Source organism: Hemiscyllium ocellatum, chromosome 8 (genome assembly GCF_020745735.1).
Source record: "Hemiscyllium ocellatum isolate sHemOce1 chromosome 8, sHemOce1.pat.X.cur, whole genome shotgun sequence".
NCBI lineage: Eukaryota > Metazoa > Chordata > Chondrichthyes > Orectolobiformes > Hemiscylliidae > Hemiscyllium > Hemiscyllium ocellatum.
In genome coordinates, this window is record NC_083408.1 from 76,983,499 (window position 1) to 77,011,284 (window position 27,786).

The following is a 27,786-nucleotide window of genomic DNA, read 5'->3' on the forward strand; positions in this document are numbered from 1 at the left end:
ACCCTCTTGTGATAAATGACAACATTACATTTGCTTTCTTAATCACAGACTCAACCTGCAAGCCAACCTTTAGAGAATCCTGGTCTGGCACTCCCAGATCCCTTTGTACTTTGTCTGTATGAATTTTCTCACCGTTTAGAAAATAGTCCATGCCTGTATTCTTTTTCCCCAAAGTGCAAGATCTCATATTTGCTCACATTAAATTTCATTAGCCATTTCTTGGACCACTTCCCTAAACTGTCTAAATCTTTCTGCAGCCTCCCCACCTCCTTAGTACTACCTGCCTGTCCACCTAACTTCGTATCATCGGTGAACTTTGCCAGAATGCCCCCAGTCCCTTCATCCTGATCGTGAATGTATAAAGTGAACAGCTGTGGTTCCAACACTGAACCCTGCAGGACACCGCTTGTCACCGGCTGCCATTCCAAAAAAGAAACTTTTATCCCAACTCTCTGCCTTCTGTCAGACAGCCAATCCTCAATCTAGGCCAATAGCTCACCTTGAACACCATGGGCCCTCACCTTACTCAGCAGTCTCCTGTGAGGCACTTTATCAAAGGCCTTTTGGAAGTCTAGATAGATAACATCCACTGGGTTTCCTTGGTCTAACCTATTTGTTACCTCTTCAAAGAATTCTAACAGGTTTGTCAGACACGACCTCCCCTTACTAAATCCATGCTGACTTGTTCTAATCCAACCTGCACTTCCAAGAATTTAGAAATCTCATCCTTAATGATGGATTCTAGAATTTTACACAACCAAGGTTAGGCCAATTGGCCTCTAATTTTCCATCTTTTGTCTTGATCCTTTCTTGAACAGTGACTTTCCAATCATCTGGGTCTTGCCCATTCTCCAGTGATTTTGAAAGATCAAAGTCAGTGCCTCTGCTATTTCCTCTGCCACCTCCCTCAGAACTCTAGGATGTAGCCCATTGGGGTCAGGAGATTTATCAATTTTTAGACCTTTTAGCTTTTCTAGCACTCTCTCTTTTGTAATGGTTCCCATACTCAACTCTACCCCCTGACTCTCCTTAATTGTTGGGATATTACTTATGTCTTCCACTGTGAAGACTGACACAAAGTACTTATTAAGTTCTTTAGCTATTTCCTTATCTCCCAGGACTAGCCTTTCTGCATCAATTTGGAGCGGCCCAATTTGTACTTTTGCCTCTTGTTTATTACTTATGTATTGAAAGAAACTTTTACTATCATTTCTAATATTACTGGCTAGCTTAACTTCATATTTGATCCTCTCCTTCCTTACTTCACTCTTTGTTATCCTCAGTTTGTTTTTGTAGTCTTTCCAATCTTCTGATTTCCCAGTGTCTTGGCCACGTTATAGGCTCTCTCTTTTTCTATGATACCTTTCCTGACTTCCTTTGTCAGCCATGGCTGTCTGTATCGGCACCAAACCAGATAATCTCTCTTTTCTTTGGAATGAACCTTGTGTCCTCAATTACTGCCAGAAACTCCTGCTGTTGTTGCTCTGCTGTCTTCCCCACCAGGTTCTGCTTCTAGTTGATTTTCATCAGTTCCTCTCTTATGCCCCTGTAATTACCTTTATTTAACTGTAACACCATTACATCCGATTTTGCCTTCTCTTTCAAACTGCAGACTGAACCCTACCATATAATGATCGCTGCCTCCTAAGTGTTCCCTTACTTTATGATCTTTTATAAAGTCTGGCTCATTACACAGAACCAAGTCCAGAGTAGCCTGCTCCCTTGCGGGCTCCATCACAAGCTGTTCCAAAAAGCCATCCTGTAAGCATTCCATGAATTCTCTTTTAGTATTCACCTGCAACATTATTCACCCAGTCAATTTGCATTTTGAAGACCCCATAATCACAATGACCTTGCCTTTCTGTCATGCCTTATCTATTTCCTGGTACACCTTGTGCCCCTTGTTCTGACCACTGCTGGGAGGTCTGTACATAACTCCCATTATGGTTTTTTTGCCTTTGTGGTTCCTTAACTCCACCCACACAGACTCCACATCATCTGATCCCATGTCATTCAGTGTCATAGATTTAATCTCATTCTTAACTAACACGGCAATCCCTCTGCCTGCCTCCCTGTCTTTTCGATAAGTTGTAAATCCTTGATTGTTTAACTGCCAGCCCTGAAACTCCTGCAACTACATCTCTGTGATGCATACCACATCATAATCATTCACGATGATTTATGCTGTTAATTCATCTGCTTTGCTTCGAATACTATGAGCATTTAGATAAAACACCTTAATGCTAATTTTCTTAACCTCATGATTTCCAACATCTTTATTAATACGTCTTAAGTTATCATTCCATCATTACCAAAAGAGAAACCTACCTCGTAGCAGTGTTATTGAATGCCAGAGATGACCATTGATTTCTAAAATATCCATAATATCATCTGTTGAATCCAAATGCTCTTCAGAGTTTGAAGTCATATTGTGGGAAGGCACTGAAAAACATGCTGTGAGGAGATTATATTTCTTAGTGGTGCTTCGTTTGCGACTTTTTCCTGAAGGGTCAGCTTTCTGTGGTTTCAGATCTTTTTTGGTGGTAACTTTGTTGCCAACATCCTCAATAATGGTTGTCCTTGCAAAACGTGAAGTGTCTCAAAAAAAAACCCCAAAAAACAATTAATTATAAAATACAAGTGGAGAGGAGAAAAATGAGAAACTATTTTCTGACTCCCAAACCTTTGTTTGGACTCAAACCATAAGGAATAGTTTAAATTAGAGCTAAAGATAATTTATTCTTAATCATCTCTTTTTTATCTGGCACGTGTTATTACATAATAAGAGTTAACCTAGCCTTGCAACCATCAGAGAGAAAGAAAGAGGCAGGGAGAGAGTAGGAAAAAAACATTATAGGATAAAGTGAGGTCTGCAGATGCTGGAGATCAGAGCTGAAAATGTGTTGCTGGAAAAGCGCAGGTCAGGCAGCATCCAAGGAACAGGAAATTCGACATTTCGGGCATAAGCCCTTCATATTCCTGAAGAAGGGCTTATGCCCGAAACATCGAATTTCCTGTTCCTTGGATGCTGCCTGACCTGCTGTGCTTTTCCAGCAACACATTTTCAGGAAAAACATTACTGACCAATTTAGCAACCAATAATTTTCTCAAAGTTTCAGCTTTGGAAACTAGATGCAAGAACTTGTGAATCAATATTCCAATCAAACATTATCAATAACAAACAAGGACACTTAGACTTCTAGAATGAGAGGTCATAGATTTAGACTAGGTGGAAGCAGATTTAAAACAAGAGATGAGGAGGAATTACTTGTTTGAAAGGATCATAAATCTGTGGAATTCACAATGCCAGAATGTGGTGGATGACAGGACATTGAGTAATCTTAAGGAGGAGATGGACAGATTTGTAATCAGTGATGGGTTGAAGGGATTAGGCAGAAAATTGGAGTGGAGGCCAAGATGACATCAGCCATGATCATATAGGATAGTGGAGCAGGCTCGAGGAAGCCGAATTTCATACCCCTGCTCTTATATACCTTTTGCAAAGAAAAGTAAATGTAATAGCCTTTGGATAAGCATGTACTGAAGTCTACTCAGACTTAAGCACGGGTTTCAGTATAAGGCAATGACAATAAGAATAGCAATTATAATAGTTACTTTTCGCTTGATGACAAACTCAGGATGGATGGTGGGCTAACTTTCAAGTGAGTTCATATGTTAACATTATTAGGCTTGCTTTTCTTGCTGGAGATGGAAATAAAATTATTAGACCTCTGAACATTGATTTCTACTATTCAAGTGACCGAGAGAAACAATGCCTTATTCATTTGGGAAACAAGTATTAAAAGTTAGTGAAGAAAATGGTCTTTTATGTTAAAAGCTTACCAAAGAACCTGTTAAATTTCTTCATGATTCTAACCAGTCGTGGTTGAAATGTTTTGAATGTTATTTCAGCTTCAGTCTGAATGACAAAACTTTTAAAGATTTGTACTTCACTGCAAACCTAAATAACAACACAGAAAGAAAAATTTTTTGGCATAGATTTAAAACAAAAGCATTTGATAGTTTTCGCCAATTGGTCAATCTTTTCTAAACATTTAGAGTGTAAAAGCGAACAGCGAGAGGTAGTCGAGCAACATGATAAAACTAACAATGGTGTCACATTCAACTATACAAAGAATTATTTAGTTACACTAAGATTTTGTTCACTATCTGTAGGCGTTTCCTTCTCATGCTACATCATTTTCAAAAGTTACTTTTCTTATATTTTAGTCTGATGAATGTAAGATGAAATGCTTTGACTTCAACTCTCTTTTTAGTTAAATTTATGTTTTGTAGCGCCAAGGTTTGAACTATAGGGAAAGTGTGAACAGGCTGGGGCTATTTTCCCTGAAGCGTCAGAAGCTGAACGGTGACCTTATAGATGTTTATAAAATCAGGAGGGGAATGGATATGACAAATAGACAAGGACTTTTTCCCAGGGTGGGCGAGTCCAGAACTAGAGGGTATAAGTTTAGGGTGAGATGGGAAAGATTTAAAAGGGAGGTAAGGGGCAGCCTTTTCCACGCAGAGGGTGGTGCGTGTATGGAACGAGCTGCCAGTGGAAGTGTGGAGACAGAGACATTTACAACATTTGAAAGAGATCTGGATGGGTACATGAATTGGAAGTGTTTAGACGGATATGGGCCAAGTGCTGGCAAATGGGACTAGATTAATTTAGGATATCTGGTCAGCATGGATGAGTTGGACTGAAGGGTCAATTTTCATGTTGTATAACTCGATGATGCTATGATTCTATAAACAATTACAAATTTATATCTATCATTTTTCAAACAAAAGTATTTATCGCAACAGCCCACAATTATACAACTTTTTGGACATTGTTACATGTCTTGAGACTTCACCAGAGTATAATCAGATGAAAGAAGTGATGTGAAGGCAAGAGTGGCACTTACACTTAGTTGGATCTGAATTTTGTTTTCTTCTTTTCCTATTTCAAACATGTTGTGGAGATGCTGGTGTTGGACTGGGGTGGTCAGGTAATGAAGGGGCAGTGCTTCAAAAGCTTGTGATTTCAAATAAACCTGTTGGACTACAATGTGATGTCATATGGTTTCTGATTATTTCAAACATGATTGTGGGACTGTGTGGAGCAGTTGAAAAGCAATTGCTGAAGGTCAATATCAGGAGGAGTTACTGACTCTCTTTCTGACCCACACTCATTATCCTGTACTCACTCACCAACTCTCTTTTTCTAACTGGAAGTCACGACCATAAATTCTCACTCAGTTACACACAGATACACTCACTTTCTCTGATTAATGCTGTATTACATGTATTTTTTTGTTGTCAAAAAAATGACCATCCTTATTCTTCAAATTTGGGTCACTTCTATGTTCACTCGTTCACATTCAAATTCACTCTTTCGTTTAGACCCGGATTCAGTAGTCTTTAACCAATGGGAAATTCTGATCCCATCCTGACAGAAGTATGCCGGTGTTATGAAGGTGGGGGTGTACTGCACATAGAAAAACATAGAACATAGAATAATACAGCACAGAACAGGCCCTTCGGCCCACAATGTTGTGCCGAACATTTGTCCTAGCTTAAGCACCTATCCATTTTCCTATCCAATTGCCGCTTAAAGGTCACCAATGATTCTGTCTCTGCCACTCCCACAGGCAGCACATTCCATGCCCCCACCACTCTCTGGGTAAAGAACCTACCCCTGACATCCCCCTTATACCTTCCACCCTTCACCTTAAATTTATGTCCTCTTGTAACACTCTGTTGTACCCGGGGACAAAGTCTCTAACTGTCTACTCTAGCTATTCCCCTGATCATCTTATAAACCTCTATCAAGTCACCCCTCATCCTTCGCCGTTCCAATGAAAAAAAGACCTAGCACTCTCAACCTATCCTCGTACAACCTATTCTCCATTCCAGGCAACATCCTGGTAAATCTCCTCTGCACCCTCTCCAAACTTCCACATCATCCCTAAAATGAGGTGACCAGAACTGCACACAGTACTCCAAATGTGGCCTTACCAAGGTCCTATACAGCTGCAACATCACCTCACGACTCTTGAATTCAATCCCTCTGCTAATGAACACTAATACACCATAGGCCTTCTTACAAGCTCTATCCACCTGAGTGGCAAATTTCAAAGATCTATGAACATAGACCCCAAGATCCCTCTGCTCCTCACCTTACTAAGAACCCTACCATTAACCCTGTATTTCGCATTCTTATTTGTTCTTCCAAAATGGACAACCTCACACTTGACAGGGTTGAACTCCATCTGCCACTCCTCAGCCCAGCTCTGCATCATATCCAAGTCCCTTTGCAGCCGACAACGGCCCTCCTCACTATCCACAACTCCACCAATCTTCGGATCGTCTGCAAATTTACTGACCTACCCTTTGACTCCCTCTTCCAAGTCATTAATAAAACCAACAAACAGCAGAGGACCCAGAACTGATCCCTGCGGAACTCCACTTGTAACTGGGCTCCAGGCTGAATATTTACCATCTACCACCACTCTCTGACTTTGACCGGTTAGCAAATTCTCTATCCAACTGGCCAAACTTCCCACTATCCCATGCCTCCTGACTTTCTGCATAAGCCTACCATGGGGAACCTTATCAAATGCCTTACTAAAATCTATGTACACTACATCCACTGCTCTACCCTCATCCACATGCTTGGTCACCTCCTCAAAGAATTCAATAAGACTCCTAAGGGAAGACCTACCCCTCAAATCCGTGCTGGCTGTCCCTAATCAAGCAGTGTCTTTCCAGATACTCATAAATCCTATCCCTCAGTATCCTTTCCATTACTTTGCCTACCACCGAAGTAAGACTAACTGGCCTGTAATTCCCGGGGTTATCCCTATTCCTTTTTTTGAACAGGGGCACAACATTCGCCACTCTCCAGTCCCCTGGCACCACCCCCATTGACAGTGAAGACGAAAAGATCATTGCCAACGGTTCTGCAATTTCCTCTCTTGCTTCCCACATAATCCTAGGATATATCCCGTCAGGCCCGGGGGACTTGTCTATCCTCAAGTTTTTCAAAATGCCCATCACATCTTCCTTCCTAACAAGTATCTCCTCTAGCTTACTAGTCCGTTTCATACTCTCCTCTTCAACAATACGGTCCCTCTCATTTGTAAATGCTGAAGAAAAGTATTCATTCAAGACCACTCCTATCCTCTTCCGACTCAATACACAGCCTCCCACTACTGTCCTTGATCGGACCTACCCTCGTTCTCGTCATTCTCATGTTTCTTACATACGCATAAAAGGCCTTGGGTTTATCCTTGATCCTACCTGCCAAAGATTTTTCATGCCCTCTCTTAGCTCTCCTAATCCCATTTCTTCAGTTCCCTCCTGGCTATCCTGTATCCCTCCAATGCTCTGTCTGAACCTTTATTCCTCAACCTTATGTAAGCCTCCTTCTTCCTCCTTACAAGACATTCAACCTCCCTCGTCAACCAAGATTCTCTCACACAACCATCCCTTTCCTGCCTGACAGGTACATACATATCAAAGACACGTCGTATCTGTTCCTTGAAAAAGTTCCACATTTCAACGACATCCTTCCCTGACAGCCTATGCTCCCAATTTATGCTCCTCAGATCCTGTCTTGCGCATCGTATTTACCCTTCCCCAATTGTAAAACCTGCCCTGTTGCACGCACCTATCTCTCTCCATAACCAAGGTGAAAGTCACAGAATTGTGGTCACCATCACCAAAATGCTCACCCACTAACAAGCCCATCACTTGTCCCTGTTTGTACCTTTAAGAGAGTTAGCAGCTAGCAGAACTACCAGACACAGCATCAAGTGTTCTTAATAAGGTTTCAATGTTACACTTGGTTGAACAAGTTGAGTTAGCTCATTGCCTCGAGACAAAAAAAAATTCAAATTGGCCAATTAGTTTAAATTATACCTGAAAATACCATCCTCTAATCAAGTTTGAATATAGTATATTTAGAATCTTAAAAGCCAATGACACAATCTGATGCTTTGAGGGTATAAGACCAGGGAAAATTGAGCAGTTGAGAGAAGAATTGCCAAGCTACCAGCATGTAAAGACTGCCTGAAAAATAGCTCAATTAAAGGTCCCTTTATCAATTAGTAACTGTGAAGCAGAATCCCCAAGAAGAAAAGTAGACAGGAACACAGATGAGCTGAAAGTTACCTGGTTTTGAGATAAAGAGTATTGTTTTGTAAATTTTAATGGGAGAGGATTAATCAGATTAGTACTATAGAAAAGAAAGTAAAAGATAGGTTAGAGGAAAGACTTGTAAATAGTTGTTAGTTAATTATTCTCTGTACTGCTTTAAGAAATGAAGTTGTTAATTTTTACTTTAAATACTTCTTGACCTCGCGAATTTTCACAGATTACTGCACAGGATAAATCTTCTGTGTTGCTGGTTTTAAATTAAGCAGTAGAGTTTACCCCATATCGTAACAGTGTGGGGGCTCAGGTCCATAATTTGAACTGGTTTAGACAGATTTGAATAGATTTGGGGTATGAAAATCCCAGTAAATTTAAACACTTGCAGGTTAGTGTCCCAGATCTTTAAATAAAATGTAAGTGAGACAATTTCTTTAATTTCGGTGACTTGCTGTTGATTAAATTAAAAGAGAGAGAAATGGCTCTTAAAATTCCTAAAGAGGTTCTGGGATTTGAAGGTGATTCTCAAATTTGCAAGTTTAGAAGGAAAGAAAAAGGCCATATTTTTAGAATTAACAAATAAGTTAGATTTGGGTTTAACCAAGGACAAAAGTAAAGTTGAATCGTATGGGAATTAGTCAAACACTAAGGTGTGTTCAGAGAAACAGCCAAGTACAGTAGAGATAGAAAAAGTTAAATAACAATTGAGGAAAATGGAGTTAGAAGATAAACAAAGGGAGAGAGAAAGAGAAGAAAGAGAAAGAGAGGGAGAGACAAAGAGGAAGGGAGAGGAAAAAAGAGAGAGTGGGAAGGTTCTTAGCTGAGCAAAAAGAGAGAAAAGAAAAGGAGAGACAAAAAGAGAAAGAATTTGAACTTGAGAAGTTGCAACTTAGTCAGCAAAGTTAAGTTAATAGGATGGAGATTAAAATAGAAGGTAGTGATATATATAAATATGTCAAACTCTGCCACACTTTGATGAGAAAGATGTTGAAGCCTTCTTTATTTCATCTGAAAAATTGGCCAGGCAAATAGTGGTCTGAGGATTTATGGGTAATGTTAGTTAAGACTAAACTGGTGGACAGAGCTAGTGAGATATTTGACGCACTGTCAGATGAGGTGTCAAGACATTATGAAGAGGTTAGACAAGCCATTTTAAGTGCTTATGAATTGGTAGCAGAAGCATATAGACAGTGGTTCAGAAACACAAAGAAGGAACCAGGTCAGATTATGTTGGGTTTGAAAGGATTAAACATAGTCATTTTGATCGATGGGTATATGCTTTGAAAATAGATAAGGCCTTTGAGGCTCTAAGAGAGATTATTCTGCTGGAGGAGTTTAAAGTCACTTCCAGATATTGTCAGTATTCACGTGGAGGAACTGAAAGTTCAGGAAGTGTGAAGAGCAGCAGAATTAGCAGATGAGTACATGTTGGTACATAAAAATAAGCCTCTGGCCAGAATTTCGTCCTGGGAGGGATAGAAGTTGGAAAAAGGGGAGATCCTATACTACTAAACCAAGAATAGAGAACACTGGCAAGAATTTACCACTGGCAAGAATGTTAAAAAAGAAGCCCAAGAAGGTGGACAGGAGGTGAAAGGCCTCAGGTGTTTCCACTGTGGTAAAGTGGGACACGGAAAGTCACAGTGCTGGTCGTTAAAGAAAGGCACTGTGGGGAAAGATGTGGTAAAAGAAACTAAGCCAGTGGCATTATTGAAGGCAGTAAAGGAGACCCCAAGAAGAGCCGAGGAGAGTGCATACCTTGGGCAGGGCTGGGTATAGAATTCACATCAGAAAGTACAGGGGGAGAAGGACAAGAAATTATAATTTTGAGAGATTCAGGATGTAATCAGTAACTGAGTGTGGTTATTTGCAGGATAGATGGACAGAAATGTAGCATTCCCCTATGTAAGCTCAGGTTAGAGTGCCAATTCAAGACTGGGAAGTTACAGTGGGAGTGATTAACAGAGAGCAGCGGGAGCTGGGCGGAATTGAAGGCAGAGCGCAAAGCCGGTCGGGAAGGTAAGTGATTGTAATTAGAGTAGATGTGTTCTAGACCTCAGGTCCTACAAAGTAGAGCCTCCCTCCCTCCCTCCTCCTCTAATCTAAATTAAAAGTCCACAGACTTGCCCCAGAAAGAGGGTCCAAGGAAGTTCCTGTGGATGGAAGAGTGAGGCTTTAGCTCAGGAATCTTTGACAAGGAGGTTGAGTGAAGTGATTACGCCACAGTTGAAGAGGGTGAAGACATGACTGCCAAGCTGGTTCAGTGCGCTACGTGCTTGATGTGGGAGGTCAATGATTCTGGTGTGTCTGGCTCGTATAAGTGTGGAAAATGTGTGCACGTTCAGCTACTGACCGAGCATATTGCAGCACTGATGAAAGAACTCGAGGACCTTAGGCTCATCCGAGAGAACGAGATCTTTCTGGACAAGACCTTCAGCGAGGTTATTACACCAATCGTACCAGAAGAGAGCAGACGATGAGGAAGGCAGAGAGAAGACAGGTGCAAGAGACCCCAGGGGAAGTACCTGTCAGGAACAGGTTGAAGCTTTCGGAAACAGTAGAGACAGATGACACTGCCAGTCCATGAGGCGGCCAGGTCTGTCAATCAAAAGTTGGCGTGGAGACAGAGCGGAAGAGTCAGACATCGCACAGAGCCATGGTAATAGGGGACTTCATAGTGAGAGGAACTGACCGGGGTTTTTGTGGCAGCAGGCGGGACTTAAGGATGGTGTGTGGCCTTCCTGGTGCCAGGGTTAAAGACATCACAGACAGAGTGCAGGAAATCCTCAAGGACGAAGGTATAGAGCCAGAGGTGGTGGTACATGTTGACACAAATGATGTTGGGAAGAGGAGGAGGAACATACTACAGCGGGACTTCGGAGAACTAGGAAAAAGGCTCAAAAGCAGGATGTCCAAGGTGATTATCTCCAGTTTGCTTCCAGTTCCTCGGGCTGGTGAGGCCTGAAACAGGAAGATAATGGACTTGAACGTGTGGCTGGGGAACTGGTGCAGGAAGCAAGGATTTAAATTTTTGGATCACTGGGGTATGTTTTGTGGTAAGCATAAATTTTACAAGAGAGATGGTTTGCACCTTAATAGGTTAGGGACCAGCATTCTAGCAGGCAGGTTTGCTACTGCAACACATCTACGTTTAAACTAAGGAGCGGTGGGAGGGGGGGGGGGGGGGGGAAGACAACCTGGATGTTTAAGAAGGAAATTGAAGGGAAAGTTAGAACAAGGGAAGTCAAGAAAGACAACTGTATCAATGAGGCAGAAAACTCGGAAAGGGATCATGCTGTAAGGCTGAGTGAAAGAGGAGTTGATGGGAAGGGTGAGAGCAGTAACAAATTAAAAATACTATAATATTCAAGGCTACACGTGCTATCATGAGGACAGACTGATGGGCAGAGGGGGTAGGGTGGCCTTGTTGGTAAGGGGGTATATTCAGTCCCTTTCGCGGGGGGACCTAGAATCACGGGATGTAGAGTCAGTATGGATACAGCTGAGAAATGCTAAGGGTAAAAAGACTCTCTTGGGAGTTATCTACAGGCCCCTAAACAGTAGTCTGGATGTTGGATGTAAGTTGAATCAGGAGCTGAAATTGGCCTGTCGCAAAGATGTTACTACAGTTGTTATGGGGGATTTCAACATGCAGGTCGACTGGGGGAATCAGGATGGTATTGGATCTCATGAGAGAGACTTTGTGGAGTGCCTCCGAGATGGATTCTTAGAACAGGGAGAGGCAATTCTGGATCTGGTATTGTGCAACGAACCAGAATTGGTCAGAGACCTCGAAGTGAAGGAGCCATTGGGAAATAGTGATCATAATACAATAAGCTTCAATCTGCAATTTGAGGGAGAGGGTACAATCGGAAGTGACAATATTTCTGTTGAATAAAGGGAACTATGGAGCTATGAGGGAGGAGCTGGCCAAAGTTCAATGGTGCAATACCTTAGCAGGGATGATAGTGGAGGAACAATGGCGGATATTTCTGTGTATAATGCAGAAGTTGCAGGATCAGTTCATTCCAAAAAGGAAGAAAGATCCCAGGAGGAGGCATGGGTGGCCGTGGCTGACGAGGGAAGTTAAGAAACATATAAAGTTAAAAAGAAAAAAAGTATAACATAGGAAAGATAAGTGGGAAAACGGAGAACTGGGAAGCTTTGAAAGAACAACAGAGGATTACAAAGAAGGAAATACGCAGAGAAAAAATGAGGTACCAAGATAAACTGGCCAATAATATAAAGGAGGATAATAAAAGCTTTTTTAGGTATATGAAAGGCAAAAAAATGGTGAAGACTAAAATTGGGCCCTTGAAGACAGAAACAAGGGAATATATTATGGGGAACAAAGAAATGGCAGAAGAATTGAATTGGTATTTCAGATCTGTGTTCACTGGGGAAGACACAAGCAATCTCCCTGAGGTAACAGTGGCCGAAGGACCTGAACTGAAGGGAATTTATATTTGCCAGGAATTGGTGTTGGAGAGACTGTTAGGTCTGAAGGTTGATAAGTCCTCGGGGCCCGATGGTCTACATCCCAGGGTATTGAAGGAGGTGGCTCGAGAAATTGTGGATGCATTGGTGATTATTTTCCAGAGTTCAATAGATTCGGGATCAGTTCCTGTGGATTGGAGGGTGACTAATGTTATACCACTTTTTAAGAAAGATGGGAGAGAGAAAGCAGGAAATTATGGACCAGTTAGTCTGACCTCAGTGGTGGGAAAGATGCTGGAGTCTATTATAAAGGATGACATTATGATACATCAGGATAGTAGTAACAGATAGGACAGAATCAGCATAGATTTACGAAGGGGAAATCATGCTCGACTAATCTTGAATTTTTTGAGTATGTAACTCTGAAGATGGACGAGGGAGATCCAGTAGATGTGGTGTACCTGGACTTTCAGAAAGCTTTTGATAAAGTCCCACACAGGAGGTTAGTGAGCAAAATTAGGGTGCATGATTCAGTTAGACCAAGGGTCAAATTTTACTGCTAGGCTGTTTAAGGAGGTTATGAATAGCTTAGGTACACAACAGTTTAAATCCACTGCATGTCATCCTGCATCCCAGGAGCTTTAGAAAGCTGACATCAGACTTTGTGTTGCTGGAAAAGCGCAGCAGGTCAGGCAGCATCCAAGGAACAGGAAATTCGACGTTTTGGGCATAAGCCCTTCATCAGGAATGCTTATGCCCGAAACCTCGAATTTCCTGTTCCTTGGATGTTGCCTGACCTGCTGCGCTTTTCCAGCAACACATTTTCAGCTCTGATACTCCAGCATCTGCAGACCTCACTTTCTCCTCGAAGACATCAGACTTTGAAGACCATGTTGACAGCATACTGTCAGGATTACCGAATGATTGGGATAAAAGGTATCCCATTCGTATTGTTTGCCATTTGAAATGCCCTAAATGAATCTACTCAGGTCACTCCCTTCGAGTTAATATTCGGTCATGAAGTGATAAATTAAAGTTTGAAATTAAAGAAAAATTGACAGGACCAAAGTTGGAGATTATGTATCAGAGGTGAGGGAGAGACTAAATAGATTAGATGGTTTAGCTAAACAGCACGTAAAAAGGGCACAGTATAGAATAAAGAAGGTGGCAGATAAAAGCTCTGAGACTCTGATGTTTTCCCAAGGGGATGACTTGTTATTACTGTTACCAGTGATCGGAGATCCCTTCAAAGCCAAGTGTAGTGGTTCCTATCAAATTGAGAAAAAGTTGAGTCAAGTGAACTATCTAGAAATGATGCCAAATAGAAAAAAAAGGTATTAAGTATGTCATGTGAACATGTTGACACTGTTATACTAGAGAGAAAGAACTGGAGAAACAGGTGTTAGTTACTGGCCCACAGGGTGAGGAATCAAATCCAGATAATGTGGATTTTGATGTGCCTCAAAATAGATTTATTGTTACTGCAGTATAAGGGCATTTAATGGGAGGACTAATGCTATTGTACACGAAGTAGACATAGGAATTACTGCTCCGATAAAACAACATCCTATTGGCTTAATCCTCTCAAAGCAGTCAGGTCCAGAAGGAGGTAGAAGCCATGCTTAACGAGCACATCATCGAATCAAGTCAGAGCGAGTGGAGTTTGTCGACTGTCTTAGTTCCCAAACTAGACAGGACTCAACAATTCAATTCCCTACAATGTGGAAACAGGCCCTTCAATCCAACAAGTCCACACTGACCCTCTGAAGAGTAACCTACCCATACTCATTTCCCTCTGACTAATGCACCTAACACTAGGGGCAATTTAACATAGCCAATTCACCTGACCCGCACATCTTTGTGACTATGGGAGGAAACCGGAGCACCTGGAGGAAACCCATGCAGACATGGGCAGAATGTGCAAACTCCACACAGACAGTCACCGGAGGCTGGAATCGAACCTGGGACCCTGGTGCTGAGAGGCAGCAGTGCTAACCACTGAACCACCCACAAGGCTACATAGATTATCGGAAGGTCAATGTTTTACAAAATTGGACTCAAATCCAATTCCTACATTGGAGGATCCTATTGAGAAAGTTGCACAAATCAGTTACATCACCAAATTGGACTTAAAGCGTAGTTATTGGCAGGTATCTTGATCAGAGATGGCGAAAGACATTTCTGCATTTGTAACCCCAAGTGGGCTATATCCGTTTAAAGTGATGCCCTTTGGAATGAAGAACACACCCGCCTCATTTCAAAGACTCATGAACAGAGGTGTGGCTGGGTTAACAAACTGTGCAGTCTACTTGGATGATGTAGTGATCTTTAGTAAGTCCTGGGAAGACGACATGGTACAGTTGGCAGAGCTCTTTGAATGACTAAGAGAAGTAAAACTGGTGATAAACTTAAATAAAACTGAATTTGCGAAAGCAGAGGTGACATTCTTGGGGCATAACATCGGTCATGGAGGGTTGACCGCATGGAATGCAAAGATGAAGGTCACCAAGGAATTTCCACAACCAACCTCAAAGAAAGAGGTGCTTCGATTCTTCGGACTCAGCGGATTCTATCGGAAGTTTGTTCCAAACTTCAGCAGTGTAGTGGCACCTTCACCGATTTGCTGAAGAAGAACACAAAGTTTTGGTGGACAGTACCATGCCAGGAGGCATTTGACCATTTGAAAGCCATATTAACCATCAAACCAGGTTTAGCTACACAAAAATTTTCAAAACCTTCTAAATTCGCCATTGATGTTAGGGACACTGTACTCCTACAAGAAGATGACGGTGGGTTTGAACTGCCGGCTGGTTACTTTTTGAAGAATATCAACATTCACCAGAGGAAATACTTCACAATTGAATATGAACTGTTGAGTTTGGTATTGGCCATAGAGCATTTTAATGTGTATATCTCAAACAAGGTGTTGGAGACAAATGTGTACGTGGATCACAATCCGCTTACATTCTTAGACTACTTTAAAGATAAGATTATGAGACTATTTTGCTGGAGTCTTATGTTACAGACTTCTACTTTTAAAAGCATACATGTTGTGGGTCGTAAGAATGTAATCTTTTCTGTGTTGCTGGTTTTAAATTTAGCAGGAGAGTTTACTCTGTGCCATAACAGTTTGGGGCTCAGGTGGGTGATTTGAACTGTTTTAGACAGATTTGAATAGATTTGGGGGCACAAAAACTCCCAGCAGATTTAAACACTTGCAGGTTAGTGTCCCAGATCTTTAAATAAAATGTAAGTGAGACAATTTCTTTAATTTCGGTGACTTGTGGTTGATTAAATTAAAAGTGAGAGAAATGGCTCTTAAAATTCCTGAAGAGGTTCTGAGATTTGAATAGGATTCTTAAATTTGCCAAGAAAGTTTAGAAGGAAAGAAAAAGGCCATACTTCCAGAATTAGCAAATAAGTTAGATTTGGGTTTAATCAAGGACAAAAGTAAAGCTGAAATCGTAAGGGAATTACTCAAACACTTAGGGGTGTCGGAGAAACAGCCAAGTGCAGTAGAGGTAGAAAAACTTAAAATAACAATTGAGGAAAATTGAGTTGGAAGATAAACAAAGGGAGAGAGAAAGAGAGAGAAAAGAGGGAGAGAGAGAGAAAGAGGGGAGAGAGAGAGAGAGAAAGGGGGAGAGAGAGAGAAAGGGGGGGAGAGAGAGAGAGAAAGGGGGGGAGAGAGAGAAGGGGGGGAGAGAGAGAGAGAGAGAGAGAGAAGGGGGGGAGAGAGAGAGGGAGAGGAAAAAGAGTGAAGGTTCTTCACTGAGCAAAGAGAGAGGGAAGAAAGGGAGAGACAAAGAGAGAGAGATTTTGAACTTGAGAAGTTGCTATTTTAAGAGCTTATGAGTTAGTATCAGAAACATACACCAACGGATTGCACCCCTTTCTATTGTCTCTCACAGTCTTTGAGGTGACCACTTTCTCAGCAGTTACCTCACTCTCTTCCCCATAGCCTTTCACTCCATGGGGCTCCTCGAGACAGACACCGACTCTCCCCAGAAGCCAAGTACCAATATGTAGGGGGTATCGTGTCACAAGTTCACCTGGGATCAACAGAGGGTCAGAACGGACAGACTGTAAACATCAAAGAATCAGAATACCGCTTGGGTTGGGGGGGGGGGAGGGGTGTCTTCAGGACGAAGAACAACTATTTATTTTGTAGATAATCCTTACGCCTTTTCCTTACTGACTCGCTTGACACGGAATCCGCCTGCCCCACATCTCCAGTCTGTTATGCACTGATGAATTATATAAGTGCCCGGTTTCAATTTCGTAATCTGTCACTTCTTGCTCATTTGCGAGAGTGAGAGCGATCATCGCGAAACCCCCTGCCGTAGGAAACAGAGTTTGCGGGAGATGGCGGAAATTTTCAGCAAAATTAGAAATCAGACTGGTATTTCAAACTAGAATTTGCGGCAATTTTTTTTTGCGCTTTGGGTTTAGCTTTATTTCTTTGCGAGATTCCAGAACGTCTATTTTGACACGGGGGTAAAATGTTAGCTCCATTTTTCCTTGTATCGTCTAATTATTGACCCCCACGGGCTCACAAACACAGCCCAGACAATTACACCTGAACTAACCTTAAGATTCAGGGTCTCATTCAACAGTGCGAATTACTCACCAAACTCCAAATTCTTCAACAGAATAGATTCAATGCTGTCACTGCTAGGATTTTGCTGGATATTATAACGGATCTCAGAGAGATGCTGCCAACCAGGTATCCGCACTGACTCATTTCTGAGCTGTCTCTGGCTGAGCTCTATATATTCGCCACCAAGGAGGGGAGGGGAGGGGTTAGTCTGGGGAAATTACGTGGGGAATCCAGAGCTGGGTCTGGGGTTCCAAATATACAGAGGGCAAAAAAATATTCCGAAAGCAACAGCAGAACATAAATCATTCGAGAGGAATGAATTACATTTAAAATAAAAAACGAATCAAAAAGCGCTGGAGACATTTGGCAGACCTGCCATATCCAAAAGAGAAACCCGGGCGGGAATCTTGCCGGGGTCTGATACATGGGCTCTAATGCCGGATCTGGGAGAGGGGAGTGAACGGGCGGGTGCTCTGAGCATCATGATGAAATTCCCATCGGGGGCAGTCAGATGCCGTGTTCATGAGGGTAATTGTTAACAACCTCATTAATAATGTGTTTTTCCTCATTAAATGCAGATTCCTATTCCACTTTTATATTTGAAAGTGCTTCCAAACGTCTCCTGAATGGTATGTCCCTAATTTTAGGTTATACCTCTCGTTCGAGAATTTCCAGTCAGTGGAAAGAGTTTGTCTTTATTTATCCTGTCTTTTTTTTCTGTGAATATCGTGAAGGCTTCAATCGTATCACTCCTCAACCTTCGAAATTCTAGGGAAAACAGGCCTAATTTGGGTAATCTCTCCCTATAACCAGACCCCTGAAGTCCAGGCATTATCCTTGTTAACCCATGTTTTCCAAGCCCAGCATATTCTTCCTGAAGCATGGTGTCAACACTCTGACCCCTATCAATGCATTATTTTGTCATGGGTGTGGTGCCAATCAAAGCTGGGAAGGAAACACTGAAGCATGTGGTGACATGGATGGTGATGAGGGAAAGTTGAGATATAAGGGGGATGAGTGGGACAGAATGGGAGGGCACGGAAGGCTACATGAGGAGATTATTAGATGTGATGTGGTCACAATAAGAGAAGTACAGGACCATGGTAATGTCAGGGCTCATGAGGCAAAGCAGAAAGTTACAGGTAGAACTCTATGTGGTGGGTATTTACATAGTGGTGGGGTGGGGAAGGGGAATCAGTGGAAATGGGCTGTCTGAACAGAGCAAGGTAAAAGGGGACACGGAGTCTCTGGGGTGGGGTGGGGTAGGAGTATACCCTGCAACCCGGGTCAAACCTGGTGCTGAGAGTGTCCGCCACAGGCTGTGGTTCCTGCTTTCACTTGCCATTTGTCAGAGTGATCTGATTGACAGCCAGTTCCAATAGATGAGAGCTAGGACCAGTAGATCACCTTGGAATGTAAAATAATCATTGGTTGTCATGCCAGTAAATTGTTTCCATTGAGGGGCAAATTGGAGTCTTGATTTGTTTTATTTGTATTTTCTTCAGATGACTGTAAATAAAAGGATCACCTTTGGAATTGCCTGAATGTTTGCCTGTCTGTGATGAATCCCCACTGGACAATAATAAGGTGATGGTTTGTAGTGGCACTGTGGACAGCGTAGTGGCGACTGCGAGAGGGTGGTCGATAGGATACACATAATGATAGGTGGGCTGTGTGACCTGGTGGCTAGATATGGATTAGGGCAAGAAAGTGGATCTCCAAGTGCCAGGAAGTGCCAGCCATGCTAGCAATTTGCTGTGAGCAGCATGTGTTTTGGGCTGCTATGCTGTTACATACTCAGTGAAGGGTGACTCTGGAATGCTGATGCTTGGTTGGGTTTAAAGATGGTATCAGTCTCTCCAGGTTATTTGGTGAGCAGTGTTTCCTTGAACTTTTTTTTATCAGCAGTACAGACCTCCAAGGCTCATGCATGGCAGTGACTCCTGGAACTGAAGTCAACACTGATTGTCATGCATGGAACATTGGATTATCTGTGTGCATGTATGCAGCTTAGAGAGAAATTTGCTGATGAGTGGTGAGTTTTTCCAGCTACAGTAAATGGTAGAATCTGGCTAGCATTGGACTGGAGGACAGGTGGGTGTGGGCAGGGAGGTAATGGGGTGAGTGTGGGACAGTACAGCAAAACGTCTTGCTAAGGCACATGGAATGAAACTTGACAAAATTGACATTTAACCAACATATAAACCAAAGTTAACATTTCTAGTCTGGTATGATTATTTTTGCTGAGTTTCTCCAGCAATTTATGCTTTTCATTTCAGATCTCCAGTAGCCACAGTAATTTGCTTTTAATGAATTATATTTAGCATTTATCTCCTCTAGATTGAAAATTTACTGTCTCGTTTTACGAAGAAGGCAATAGAAACATAGAGTGCAAAATACTATAAAATGGGAGCTTCAAGAGGGCCTTTGACTGTAAAGCTGCATTTTAAATGGTTTCCAAAGGATATTGTTGTCAAAACAAAAAAGAAATCATTGATAGGGGTCAGAGTGTTGACAAGGTCAACAGAGAATAACAGTGCAATAGTCTTTTTAAAAAAGTTCTGGCATTGATCAAAAAGCTGACTCCTGAAAGCCGTCCACATGTGACAGACAAGATTTGCGTGGTCTTTGTACCTTAAGAGGAGAAAATAAAATGAAATACAGCAAATGATGTTTTAACTGGCACCTTATGAACTGGCACTCTTGAAAACTGGCAAAAAATTATATCCCTCAAATACCACAAAGTTTTGCTGTGTTCTGTCAAATTGTTATTTTTTAAAATTTATTTACCGCAATGTAATTATATTTGTAGTTCAATCAAATGGGCACATGAAATATCAATAATTGATTAAATTTCAAGTCAATGTCTCCTGGAATACCACAATCTGTCGCAATGCTCAAATAATCATAGAGTCGTAGAGTCCTATAGCACAGAGACCAAACTGGTCCATGCTGACCAAAAATGTCCATCCATGCTAATCCCACTTCCCTGCATTTGGACCATATTCTTCTAATCCATTTCTATCCATGTATTTGTTCAAATGCCTTTTAAATATTACTAATATACCTGCCTCAGAGAACTGTGAACCTGAACTCCAAGATCCCTCTGTTCCACTACACTCCTTAAGGGTCTACCATTCACCATGAAACTCCTACCTTGGTTTGAATTTCCAAAATACAAAACCTCACAATTATTTATATTAAATTCCATTTGCCATTTTTCTGGCCCACTTCCCCAGCTGATAAAGGTCCTGCTGCAATTTCTGATAACATAGAACAGTACAGCACAGTACAGGCCCTTTCACCCTCGATGTTGTGCCGGACTTTTATCCTACTCTAAGGTTAGACCAACCTACATACCCTTCATATAGGGTATCTTCTATATGCCTATCCAAGAGTCCCTAACGTACCTGACACTGCTCCCACTGCTGGCAGTACATTTCACGCACCTACCACTCTTTGAGTAAATAATCTACCTCGAACATCTGCCCTAAACCAATAACATTCCTCACTGTCCATAATACCGTCTATTTCAATGTCATCAGCAAAATTACTAACCATGCCTTATACATTCTCAAATAAATCATTGATATAGATAACAAACAGTAATGGGTCCAGCATCGACCCTTGAGGCACTCCGACAAGCATCCTTCCATTTTTTATCATCTGCTTTCTACCATCAAGCCAATTTTGCATCCAGTTTGCCAACTTGCCCTGGATTCCATGTGATCTAACCTTCCAGAACAGTCTGCCATCTGGAACCTTATCAAACACCTTACCAAAATCCATAAAGGCTACATCTACAGCCCTGCCCTTATCAACTTTCCTGGTCACTTCAACAAAGAACTCTAACAAATTTGTGAAGCATTATCTTCCACTCACAAAGCCATGCCAACTACTTCTAATCAAACCTTGTCTTTCCAAACAAATGTATATTTTGTCCCTCAGAATCCTCTCAAGTAACCCACCACAGATGTTAAGCTTACTGGTCAATAGTTCCCAAGCTTTTCTTTGTAGCCCTTCTTGAATAATGGCAAAACATTCGCTACCCTCCAGTCTTCTGGGACGTCACCTGTGGCTCACCCAGGACCTCACCTGTGTTAGTTGAGGGTGGGAGTGAGAAGGCTGTCTGCAGTAAGTTTTACTTAAGGCAAAGTTGCATTATTATTTGTGATTATGCTGTAAATAAAGTATAGCAGTTTTGTCTATACCCATTGCATTACATTTCTGTTACTGAGTGTATGTTTTTACATTGATTTTGCGGACTTCTTGATTGTCTGGAATATTTGATCAATCCTGGTCCCATAGATGCTGGATTATAAAAAGTTTACTGTAGTATTTCACATCGGAAAGAAAAAAATAGTGAGCACATGAAGTCAGAAATAGAAGATGATTGGTGCTTGTGTTAGTAATCAAATTAGCGCTGACGCCTGTTATCTTGAAAATTATTCTCCATTTATTCTAATTGCTTTGGTATTATTTAACTGGACACTTGCCTTCAGGTGGCCGACGTGGGAGCATGGAGGATGATGGTAAATTGACTGCGTTCATTGTCGTTAAAAGGTAAAGTGGCCATAGCCCTACCACACCATAGGTGCTGTTTCATTAGAGAGAAGGAGAGCCCTGGTTTAACCTGAGGGTCATCACACCACAATTAGATTACTTACAGTGTGGAAACAGACCCTTCGGCCCAACAAGTCCACACTGACCCGCCAAAGCGCAACCCACCCATACCCCTACATTTACCCCTTATCTAACACTAGATAGAATTTAGCATGGCCAATTTACCTGGCCCGCACATCTTTGGACTGTGGGAGGAAACTGGAGGAAACCCACGCAGACACAGGGAGAACGTGCAAACTCCACACAGTCAGTCGCCTGAGGCGGGAATTGAACCCGGGTCTCTGGCGCTGTGAGGCAGCAGTGCTAACCACTGTGCCACCGTGCCGCCCACAAAGAAGAAGTTGAGAAGGAGAGTTCCTCACAGAGGAAATGGAATCCATCCTATCATAGAATTCCTGCAGTGCAGAAGCAGGCCATTTGGCCCATCTAGTCCACAGTGACCCTCTGGAGAACATCCCTTCCCAGACCCACATCCCCTACCCTATCTCTAAAATTCTGCAATCCCAAAGGCCATTCCACTTAACCTGCACATCTTTGGACTGTGGGAGGAAACCAGAGGCATCCAGAGGGGAAAATGTGCAAACTCCACACAGATAGTCACCAGAGGGAGGAATCAAAGCCAGGTCCCTGGTGCTCTGAGGCAGTAGTGCTAACCATTGAGTCACTGTGCCACCCCTATTGGTGTGCTCTCTACATAGCAAACTAGCCACCCAGCTAAATGAGCTAACCAATCCTTCCAAGGCGAAAATATCAGTGTACAGACAACAGTAGACAACTGTGGGAACTTGGCTGTAGATGTACTGCCCCATTTCATGCCCATCAACCCCACTCCCACCCACTGCCTGAGTTGATGAAAATAACACTCAGGAACCCCATCAAAAGATACTCTGTTTGACAGATATAACTAGCATTTGCACACCAAAATTTGACAGCAGCAGAATAATTGATGAAAAATAATGTCAAAATTGTGAACTGCTATTAACCAAGTAAACCACTAAGCTAAGTTTTGAATATTATCCTAAACATGCATGCTCAGAATATTCTATCCTTTTCTTTCAACCATGTATGCCTCAATCTTTAATTTGTTCAGTGTTAAAACTGCTTTCAGTTTCCTGTTTGCAGGGAAGGGTGTTGTCTGTGAAGATCTTTAGTGTGCTTGGCTGCTTGGACAGCCTGACATCAGTTCAGTTCCACATGGACATTCCCCAGTTGCACTGCACAGCAATGGAGGTGGATTAGAAAGATTTTCTGATCTCACACCAGGATTTCGAGGTCAGTGGAAAGGCCCATGCCGTTATCACTGACTACACAGTTAGTTGGCTTCTGACACAGTGATGCCAAGAGCATGGGTTCAGTTCAAGCTGTGGTCACCATGGAGGGCTCTCCTTCTCAACATCTCCCTTTACGGTGGCTCAGTGGTTAGCACTGCTGCCACACAATGCCAGGTACCCAGGTTCGATTCCAGCTTCGGGCGCCTGTCTTTGTGGCGTTTGCACATTTTCCCTGTGTCTGTGTGGGTTTCCTCCTACAATCCAAATATGTGCAAGTTAGGTGAATTGCCCATGCTAAATTGCGCATAGTGTTCAGGGATGTGAAGGTCAGGTGAAAAGTCAGGGGTAAATGTAGGATAATAGGGGATCTAAATGGGTGTGGGTGGATTATTTTTTGAGGGTTGGTGTGGATTTGTTGGGCCGAAGGGCCTATTTCCACACTGTAGTGATTCTATAACCTCGGGAATGCTGACCCAAAGGTTAATCCCCATCAGTTGTCTCTCTCTCTCTCTCTAGTCAGACAGCAGTCCTATGTTCTACTGAGACCATGGTGACTTCACTTATTTTGGACCAAAATATGGTCTGTATTCATCATCCTTTGAGAAAGCATTTTCCAGATCATATTAAGTTTTTTCTTAATGTTTATTCACTCACAGGATGAAGGTCTCATCCACTAGGCCTAATTACTGAACTCTAATTACCTTTTGGAAGATCATGATGAGCTGCTTTCTTGAACCATTACAATCCATGTAGTGTAGATACATCCATAGTGCTATTTAAGAGGGGAATGCCAGAAGTTTGGCACCACAATGGTGCAGGAATGATGATAGTGAAATTCCATTGTAACATGGTGGTTGGGGGTCCAAAAAAATGAAACTATTATAACTGAATGACAGATATCTAATGCTTTGCAGGAGTAAATAAAGAAAATTGAGCTGAAGGGGAAATAATGACTAAAAGGGAGTTGAGCTGGTAGTGGAGAGTAAGAATCATAGAATCCCGACAGTGTGGAAGCAATGGCCCTCTGAAGAGTATCCCACTCAGACCTAACCCTCTAATTCTACATTTCCCATGGCCAATCCATATTGCCTGCACATTCCACCACACAACAGGCTATTTAGATGGCCAATCCAACATTGCCCTCTACCCTTAGGTGTTTTTATGAAATCTCTAACAATGACAAGGACAAAGTCAGCAGATCAAATGGAATACTACATCTGCAAGTTCCCCTCTAAGATGCAAACCATTCTGACATGAAACTACAGTGAAATTTTGATATAAACAATGATCTGTGTCAATTCACTTAAGGTAAAGAATTCTCATGCTCCCAAGTCTCTCCCCAGCCTAATATGACATTGTCCTCCACCTTTAGCTACCAGTGGAAAGTTTCTCTTGTGATTCTGACACCAGATTTTTCCAGGGCTCCTGATATCATACTCAGTCAAATGCTGCTTTGATGTCAAGGGCAGTTACTCACATCATTGCATCGTCCTCCTCCCTGGCAAATAACCTGGTCTGACCAGATTATTTGCAATCTTGGTGTCACATTTGATCCTGAGATTAACTTTCAATTTGATATCTGTATCATCACTAAGATTGCAGATTTCTACCTCTTTACATTGTTTGACTCCATTCCTGCCTCAACCCTTCTGCTGCTGAAACTGCAATACGTGTATATGTTACATTCTGATCTGACTATTCCAGCGCATTCCTGTCCAGCCTCCCACATCTGGTTTCTACCAGCTTGAGGCCATTCTAATTTCAAGCTTCCCAATGTTACATGGCATCTGAACTCATCTAATTCCTGAATATCTTGAGCACTGAAGATTTTAATAACTATCATCGGTGCTTAAACGCTGGAGTTTCTCGCTACATGTTTAGATCTATTTTATTTTCCACCTCTGAGTCGCTCCTTAAAACTTATATCTAATCACTTTGATCATCTGCTCTAATACGATTTCATATTGCTTGTTGTCACATTTTTGTTTTATAATGCCTCCGTGAAGCACCTGGGATCATTTCATTACATTGAAGAGACTGTATAAATACAAGATGTTGTATTTGGCACATCAAAATCTGCTACCAGGTTTTTGCAAGACTTTGCCCCCTTCATTGCCTCCACTGGTGGTATAGTACCTGTATTACCACAACGCAGCATTCCATTAGCTGTCAGGATGACCATGGATGCAGGGCTACCCTTGGTGTTCAGCCTCTCTTTTGAGTTGTAAGCAGGCTTCTCTTTCATGCAGAGTTCTACAAGTGTGAAGTGGAGAGGCTGGAATGGCAATGTTAGTGAAATGCAATTGTAAGGAATGGGTGCAAAGCTGCAGAGTTGATTGTTGAGATGGAGATTTGTTTAGCTAAGTAAAAGTTGTGTTGGTCAAAGGGGTGTTTTGTAGGATAATGATGGCAAATTCGAAGAATGTTAGTTGGCATTTGATATTGGAATGTCATTCCCAATGCTGTCACGAAACCTTTCATACTCTGTCCAGGTACGAGGCAAGACATTTCTGTTGCTCCCAGCCTCCGCAACTTCCAGCCTTTGTTATAGATTATTTTCATCTTCTCAAAATTGAATTTGCCTTCTTGTTCAACTGATCTGCAAGGAATTCTTCTCCTTCCATATTGCACTTATTCTGATCTATTCTGGGGTACCTTTAAATGGGAAGCATGTCATTGACAAATGTGTGCTATCATCTTCGTTATTGATGGGAAACTCAGAAATGGCATTGCTAATGCTGTCAGCCTCAGAGATCCGTGGCATCTGTTCCAGGTGGCTGACAAACTTGGATTAAAAAAAAAGTATTACAGCCAGTGTGATTAATTAACTTTCAGTTGTTGGTTTTCTCATCATTTCACTTTTAGGATGCCCTCCTGTGAGGTCAGGCTATTGGTAAGCTACAAGTTTTGAAAAATACATTAGATGATACATTTTTGTCACTTTCACATACATGCCCATCACCTCTGTTGGGAAGCCCAGAAATGTCAGAGGAAGACTAGGGATCCAGCAGCATGGCTCACAGAAAATTTAGCATCAGATCTTCTCAAGTAATACTTTAGACACAATAAAAACTTTATAATGTTTTCATGCTGAGGCGCATTGAGCCATAAAATGGTGAGAGGCTGAGGAAGTTCAAGATTAGCTTAGCTTTAAGATGAAAATAATACAATCAGTTAGCATATTTATAGTTGATCAGTAGAACTATTGACACATGCCAAACGGAAAAAAAGGAATGGAAAGATTGTGTGCAGTAAAGCAACCAACTAATAGAGGAAAACATTCTGACATTCTTTAAAAAATGCACAAGAACAACAAGCAATTATCTTCTTTCAGTCATTGCAGTAAGAGTGCATATTTACAATGGTGTTCTGTCTGCTGATTATAAAGCAATTCACAAGCAAAATATTAAGTGAAAAGCAAGAGTTATAAAGAGTAAGCTTTTAGAGGGATGCTGGCAAATTGGAGTAGATTCATTTAGGATATCTAGTCAGCCTGAATAAGTTGGACTGAAGTGTCTATTTTTGTGCTGTACAACTTTATGATATAGGAGAAACCAGAAGTGCTATTCAATTTTGTAACCCCTCAAGTGATGCAAACAGAATTGTTCTTTAATAATAACATTTGGGGTCAAAACTCAGATGGCACCAACAGAATTTAGTCATTTGCTAGTCATTTCTCTTCTGCTTCTAACTACCATTCTTACATCGTTTCCTCAAAATTACTTGAAAAAAAAGGAATAGTTGTGAAATTTTGTTGATAGTCAAAGGATTTTGAAAGTTCTAAAAACAAAAGGGAGATTTTACTTATATGCAAGAGAAGAAAAAATGTTACCATTAACTTTCACATGTTCCAACTCTGTTTATAATTTAAACATTAACAATCTGCTATTGATTGCACAAGGCAGCTTGTGATCTTAAAAATGACAGGACAAAGCTTACGAGAAATTTGACAAAACATTTAATTAAAAAGGAACAATCCTTGTTTCAGAAGAAAGACTAAACGAGGAAGGGGAAGGAGAGAAATGAGAGGGGTTTTTTTGTAGAGCTCTGAATAGTCAATAAAACGTATCATGCTTCAAAGGAATATACAGCAAATTTTTCATAATGTAGATAAGTTATCTTAATGTATTTACAAGTCCATTAAGAGAAGCGCACAGAAAATTGTTTTTTTATTAAACCCCGCCTTGTACTGAAAGAGTGAAGATTCTGACAGTGGTATTATTTAATTTTAATTTAATGGAAAATGTTACGTGCTATGCATCAATTCTACATATACACATATCCAAAATGATGGTAGGACAGATATAGAATTTGGAGAAAAAAAACACAATGTTACAACAGTATATCTTGAATCGCCTGTCTAGTATTTTCCAGGTTTAGCTTCTTTGTTTTAGAAGAATTTGTAGCTCACACCAAGAGCTGGATGAAACACCACTGGTCAAATGATTCATTACTCCACTGGATAATTTTATGATTCTAAGGCAAATGTAACCAGCAACTTTCAAATCAAGCAAAATGATCCACTAATGTGGGTAAGTATAGCAGCTTAAATTCTTAATTAAGGCTTTACTAGTGAAGTTTATATGTCTACATTCACAACAGTCACTTTGCTTGCTCACTCATTGTGAAATAAATATTTCAACATTTCCATCTGCCTTCTCCATAAAAATACATGTAATGATAATGTATGATCCTCACTGTATATGCAATAAA

General features: G+C 41.4%; 1 protein-coding gene across 1 annotated transcript in view; it reads right to left on the reverse strand.

Moving 5' to 3' along the window:
- Positions 1–25,318, reverse strand: part of LOC132818201 (exocyst complex component 3-like) — a 77,248-nt gene extending 51,930 nt beyond the window's left edge. Inside the window, exon 1 of the mRNA XM_060828977.1 lies at positions 25,210–25,318. Within this exon, the coding sequence (XP_060684960.1) occupies positions 25,210–25,318 (109 nt within the window). The remainder of the gene's footprint in view (positions 1–25,209) is intronic.
- Between the last annotated feature and the right edge of the window lie 2,468 nt (positions 25,319–27,786).